This window comes from Hyalella azteca, unplaced genomic scaffold (genome assembly GCF_000764305.2).
Source record: "Hyalella azteca isolate HAZT.00-mixed unplaced genomic scaffold, Hazt_2.0.2 contig5778, whole genome shotgun sequence".
NCBI classification, from domain to species: Eukaryota; Metazoa; Arthropoda; class Malacostraca; order Amphipoda; family Hyalellidae; genus Hyalella; species Hyalella azteca.
In genome coordinates, this window is record NW_025935958.1 from 24,028 (window position 1) to 31,251 (window position 7,224).

Sequence of the window (7,224 nt, forward strand, 5' to 3'; positions counted from 1 at the left end):
ACAAATGCAGGAGGCTGGCACTTGCAATAATGAACAGCTATAATACATTCAATGCTTCGAAAACAATGGACTGTTTTGGTGCACTAATATGACTCGATTGCTTTAGCTTCCAGTCATCGACCTTATATTATACGACTATTATGATTCAACATAGTTGTAAATAACATAGTAAGATAATGAATGAGTTCTTACACATAAATATTAAGGCCTGAAAGTCATGTGGGAGGTGCGCAATATTGCATCGACGTCGCAGATGATCTTTGGAGAAGGGAACACAGAGACTGAATCCCTGAAGGTTTTCGATTACTGTTGGTCTTTCTTTCCTGTGTTCATTGCCAATCTGCCATAATGGTGATCCCCTAATGGACCCCTTGGGGCGCTGAATGGATGCCGGGCTCCAAACCTGCCATTAGGCAATTGCTTCAACACTTGAAACGCAATATCGAGGGCTCCCAATTTTGCTCGAGTGAAAGAAGCAAAGCAATTCAGCACTCGACTCCGACCCCAGCGCATTTGCATATTGCGATGAAAAACTGGCGGCTTCAGAGCTTTCCCCTGCAGCGACATCGTCGTGTGGTGACTGAGACTTGTGGGGAGGAGGGGGTGTTGGGGGCATGGGCTGGGGAGATAACGATGGCGGGGCTCCAATGAAGGGCGAGAGGAAACGAGGAGCGTGCAACGCCGGGAGGACAAAGGGCGCGGCGCCGGGGGCATGGGCTGGGGAGATAACGATGGTGGGAGGAGGGGGTGTTGGGGGCATGGGCTGGGGAGATAACGATGGTGGCGCTCCAATGAAGGGCGAGAGGAAACGAGGAGCGTGCAACGCCGGGAGGACAAAGGGCGCGGCGCCTGGGGAAAGGGGAGAACGAGGAAGGGGAGTCTTTGGAAAGGGGAGTCTCTGAAAGGGTGGTAGGAAATGTGAGATTTATTCACTATTGGGAAGAAAGAGGAGGGAGTCGGGAGCGCGCACCGATAGGGTTAGATGCCCCCAACTTAAATCCCCTAGTGCAGAGATGTAGGTTTTAACGCCCTGCCCACGCTTTCATCTTCGTTGAAAACTATATATAGGCGCTTCATAGCGAGATAATAGATGGCCGACGAACGGCTGTCAGTTGAGGAGATCTAATTCTTCAACGAAGAAACATTGTTGAATGAGATCTTGTTCTTTGAGTTGTGCTAATTGCTTGCGAGAGAAGTTGTGATGCTGTTGAGGGTCGCGTCAATTAGCGGAGATGAGTCGACACAAATGCGCCGCTCCGCCACATATCGCCGCGCTCACGCCGAGTTTGCTCACAAATACAGCGCGTGTTGCGGCCGCAACGTTGCGCAGCTTGTCTGTGTGATATGTATAATTGCTGCAAAATCACCTAGCCTGTCTGTGTGACTGTCGTAACGTCACCTACCCTGTCTGTGTGATCTGTGTGATGGACGCAACGTCATCAACATCGCCCTCTGTACGACACACGTCACGACCGCAACTTCACCAAGCACGCCAGTGTGAGTGTCATACATTATTTATGTCATTTTATTTTTAGAGAACCTAAAGTAATGCACCGCGGTTACGGCCACAATGAAACCAAGATTAATAATGTCAAGGACCATTAGTTGCTAATGAATTCTCGATCAGCGAGCATTCATTATTTTTTTGTCAATATACCTTTCTATTTCCACGACTTGTAGCGTGGTGTGGAGTAGTATACATACGTTTTTATGTTTCCAAATGCATTAATATAGGATGAAGCACGGTTAACAAATTAATATAGGATGAAGCACGGTTAACAAATTAATATAGGATGAAGCACGGTTAACAAATGATTTCAGTAAATTAATCCAAATAAATAATTTTCCTGCAACAGCCGTAGGAAAAATGTCTGTTTATTTAGAGACATATTATATTGTGCCTTGATATTACGGTTACAGGCACAGTGAAAAATACACGGAAGTTTGGATAACTCTGGTTCGGAGTTACCGCGTCACTGAGCTCAGCAAGTCGACCCGTCAATTAAGAAGTCATTGTAAGTGAACTAGCGCGCATGACTTGACAGGAAGCTGTCTCGAGATATACAGCTCTAACAGCCTGACATCTAGGAAGCTGTCTCGAGATATACAGCTCTAACAGCGCTCACAATACAAAGCGCTTCCTTCATTTGTGAGCAGCGATCTGTAGCGATGTCGTGCGACGCCTACGATGAAGACATCAAACGCGGTATTAAATGCCTAAGCTCTTCCGACCGAGCGGATCGAGTCACCATCTGTTAGCGACTCAACTTTATTAATGAAATGACATCAGATGGCGTTACATTGACTAAGTAATATCGGTAGAATATTTTTCTCTTACCTACGAAAGCGAAATGAAAAATTTTCCTTGTTTGGTAAAATTTAGAACGAATATTTATATGAAATATTCTTCATGCAGACACTCCATCAACTGCTGCGACAATTGTAGATGTTATGGATCAAGAAAAATATATCAACATTAAATGACAAACGTGGTTATTATATTTTTCACCTCTCAAAGATAATTCTCAATCCAACTAGTGTTAATTTTTTACAAATATCGCGTTCCTGTAGAAAATAACTTTACCAGGGCAGTTATTGATAATGATGATACATGGGAATTTTATTTTCAATTTCTTAATTCTGTAACATTGAGCAATTTTTGGGATAGTTACATTTATTAATTAAAGGCGATTTTTACTTAGATAAGAGAACATTAATTATCATTCAAAAAGAAATTTCTCCTATTTAGAGTCGAAATGCGATTTCGGTGCAGAATGTCTGCTCCAACGAATTTCAAATTAATTATGTTGATTTGTTTGTAAAATTATTAATTTTATTATTTATAGATAATATTATTAATATTAAACGTATTATTCACTTACTTGGCCTAATAGAGATTGATGACATGAGTCAGCATCTGGAAGACACGTGATAGATCACGTGATCAAGACCTTAGTTGTGGGCGGAAGCGAAAGCTATATAAGGGCTAGGAACCTAAGTAAAGGCCCCCGCAGTAGTTGATAATTAAGCGCTCCGCGATGTAACGCGTCGGTTGAGTTCTCCGACCTTACGGTCGACGCCGTATATAGCTTATACCTCTGTATCTTAATGTATAACAACCCCGTATATAAGATATGTTATCTAGAGACATGTGTCTTACTATCCTTCACGGCCTTAGTCACTTACCTCGATCCTCATGTAGAGCTTAATATACGAGCTCTGGCAGTTACGACAGGATTTGGATTAGCGATATTCTCAAATAACAAGGATTTTATCTATATTATATACCTAGCAACGGCGGGCTAAGTTCTCAGTTGGAAATAAGACCGTAAAAAATTTCCGAATATTTTACACGGAGTTAGCTGTTGTGTTGAATAATAATGAGTACCCTGAGGCACGAGGTGCTCTGAGTCCAGAGGATGCTCAGAACCTCTAGATGCACGATTCAATATAGACACGTGAAGCCAGACCTTTTGTCTAGCCTGAGGACGTCAGTGCCACAAGCTGGCCATTATGTGGTGTCATGTTGTGCTTCAGACGCGAGGTATAATGGCTGCTCTGATTGCACCATTGTTTTAGCCAGACGATGACCATTAGGAAATGATGTTCATTAGACACCCCATACTAGCAACCCTCATCGCTCCATTGTTTAGCGTGATAATGGCGAGTGGCCTTCAAGTGCATCTTAAATATTCTTGCTGGTATAAAACTAATTGACTACAGACGTCGTGATTGAATCGTGACGTACGTTGAAAGCAAAAGGCTCTTAACGACATCTTTGTTACCTCGAACTTCGATTGAACCAAAATTATATAAAAATTAATAATAAACAGGCAAATTAGACCTTAAAATTTCGTTTTCAATTTAAAAATTACTCTATTCCTGGGAGAAATAACTTTCACTTGGCCGTAAAGAAAGTTTCTTTATATAGAAAGAAGAATAAGAAGGAATGCTCGTTAACTTGAGTGGGGATGCACAATCAAAGTCGAGGTTTCAATTTTTGAAAGTTATGACATAAGACACAAGATTTGTTTTGTTCGTCTTTATGGCAACTAAATTTATTTTCCATGCTAGGTAATTAGAAATGTCACCTAGCTATTGATTCGTCAATCAGGTAAATGATACATCCATAATCATCAAGGTAATTTATGCAAATCAGTGATGCCAACCTGATGTTAACGAAAAAGCTCATATAACATTATTTGAATTCATCATCGAAAGAAATATTTGCCCAATGTTTTCCTTTTAATTTGAGAGTATTATTTAGAAGAATCTTCAAGTATTTAGACATTGAATTTTAGGATCAAAAGGAGTAAACATTTATTGCTCGAAAATATTACCCATCACGACGAAAAGTCCCTATAAGAGAAGTGATTCTTAACTCATGCCCTGAATGAACGTTGATGCAAACAATTCTTAAGAATTTCGATCTGCCACGTAGCCAGAAGATGGCTATCATCAAGCATTGAGGTGTCCAATTCTTTCTCATGGATCAATAGGTTTAATTAGAGTCGCATTGGGCCGGATGATCTGCCGTAATTGGAATGAACAAACAGAAGCGCGGTCATTAAATGAGTTTCTGGACGCCTAACAAAGACGTCACGCGCTGGCCCTTCTCGTAATACCTTCCCTCTATGGCATATTGATTTGTCTACATTATTATGCGCTTCACTAATCCTAATTGACGAAAACTCACAGTTTAGAGAATCATTAGCAAGGGTGATTAAGGTGGAGGTTTTTATGGGTGCGTCGGATTATCGTTTCGACGAGTCACTGCATTTAGCTGCTGATGATGCAACCGCTCATCGAGTGACCATGCAGGTGATGCTTTAGCTACAGCGATATCATCCACATAGGGTATCAATATTTCGATAACTAGATGCAGTGGCATGGTATATGTTCTATTTTACATGATGATAGCAGTATCATTATAGAAACATTATTTTCCCAATATTATCTTAATATCGAATCTTATCTTATAATCTAATTTCTATTACTTATTATCTCTAACAGCCAAAAAGGGGTTTTCCTCCATTACGACAGACCAAACCTGGCTTATAGGTCAGAACGACGCGACTTCTCCACAATTGCAGAAGTTATCCCTAAAATAAAGCGATATTTAACACCGCATTGGCGATGATTGCATGCAACTGAGCACAAAGAACTACCGGTAACCATGCGAGTACGGACAGCTTTATTCTTCGTGTCATGCTGGTGGTAATTGCAGACGCGTTATAAGTAGGACAATATTCACGCGAGGTCCACTATACAAGTGTATACTATTATGTGTACTATATCATACAAGTGTACTATATAAGTTTACTAGCAGATTATATGTGTGTATGGCTTGTATCATTGTAATTAAATGAATCATACATAGTACATAGTATGCGTTGTAATATTATTACATTCGTGATTGGTAATTGATGACATAATCTTCATAATTTTTTTCCAATTATCGACTTTAATTGACCTTCTTTACACTACTTATTTTCCTTGACATCCCTCGCACGAATTAAGTTAAAATGACCTGCTTTGCCACGTGTATTCCGCATGAATTTATTTCTCAAATGCGTGCATATAACATGATTTACTTTACGCGGCATGTCCACATGATACACTTACTGCCATACATCGTTCACTTTACGTAGCATGTCCACATGATTTAACATCCTGATTTAATTTTCCCTCACTTCATCATGCGCTATTTTTTCCTTGTTAGAATTTATTTATAAGCTGTATTTTAATCTGCTCCCTACATTCAACATATTTCACTCGACTTGCTACAATTTATTTTACTTCTACATTTTACGTAAATTGATGCATAATGCTGGACTTACCACATTCACCACATTCACCAGACTTGCCACATTCCCCACATTTACCAGACTGGCCACATTCTCCACATTCACCAGACTTACCACATTCTCCACATTCACCAGACTTGCCACATTCCCCACATTCACCAGACTTGCCACATTCTCCACATTCACCAGACTTGCCACATTCTCCACATTCTCCACATTCTCCACATTCAACAGACTTGCCACATCTTCCACATTCACAAGACTTGCCACATTCTCCACATTCACAAGACTTGCCACATTCTCCACATTTACCAGACTTGCCACATTCTCCACATTTACCAGACTTGCCACATTCACCACATTTACCAGATTTGCCACATTCTCCACATTTACCAGACTTGTCACGTTCTCCACATTCACCAGACTTGTTACATCCTCCACATTCACCAGACTTGCCACATTCTCCACATTCACCAGACTTGCCACATTTTACACCCAGGATCGCTCGTATGAATGGAGCAGCTAGAGTCCTAGTGTGCGTGCGGCTGAGCCAGCGACAGGCGGTGTCCATTTACGGCCGTCGCGTCATTCAGGCGTCGCCGGCAGCTCAATGCCCCAATTATGTGCGTCGTGGTCGTGGGAGCTGACGCCAGCCTCGTCACCACGACGTGGTCGTGTCGTGGGAGCTGACGCCAGCCTCGTCACCACGATGTGGTCGTGTCGTGGGAGCTGACGCCAGCATCGTCACCACGACGTGGTCGTGTCGTGGGAGCTGACGCCAGCATCGTCACCACGACGTGGTCGTGTCGTGGGAGCTGACGCCAGCATCGTCACCACGACGTGGTCGTGTCGTGGGAGCTGACGCCAGCATCGTCACCACGACGTGGTCGTGTCGTGGAGCTGACGCCAGCATCGTAACCACGACGTGTTCGTGTCATGGGAGCTGACGCCAGCATCGTCACCACGACGTGGTCGTGTCGTGGGAGCTGACGCCAGCCTCGTCACCACGACGTGGTCGTGTCGTGGAGCTGACGCCAGCATCGTAACCACGACGTGTTCGTGTCATGGGAGCTGACGCCAGCATCGTCACTACGACGTGGTCGTGTCGTGGCAGCTGACGCCAGCCTCGTCACCACGACGTGGTCGTGTCGTGGCAGCTGACGCCAGCCTCGTCACCACGACGTGGTCGCGATGTTTCAAAATTTATGTTGATGCGCATCATCGCCTAACATTCGAGATTTGCTAAATTCATTTTTATTACGTTTTCACTGAATTTTCAATGAATAACCCAGTTGTAAAATAACCAGTGCAGGCTCGCCGTCATCTATCCTTCACTAGTAGGAGGGTCGAGTCAACCAATATTTCTCGCTGTGAATAATGAAGAGAATGCATGCAGTTTATATCGAGATGATTCTGA

General features: G+C 42.8%; 1 protein-coding gene across 1 annotated transcript; it reads right to left on the reverse strand.

Annotated features, from left to right (window-relative positions):
- Positions 1 to 409: 409 nt before the first annotated feature.
- LOC108679407 (collagen alpha-1(I) chain-like) lies at positions 410 to 6,720 on the reverse strand. The gene is made up of 3 exons (XM_018168025.1): positions 6,599 to 6,720; positions 5,841 to 6,352; positions 410 to 849 (listed from the first exon to the last, which is right to left on the reverse strand). The coding sequence occupies exons 1-3, from the start codon at positions 6,718 to 6,720 to the stop codon at positions 410 to 412; spliced, it is 1,074 nt and encodes a 357-aa protein (XP_018023514.1).
- Positions 6,721 to 7,224: the final 504 nt, after the last annotated feature.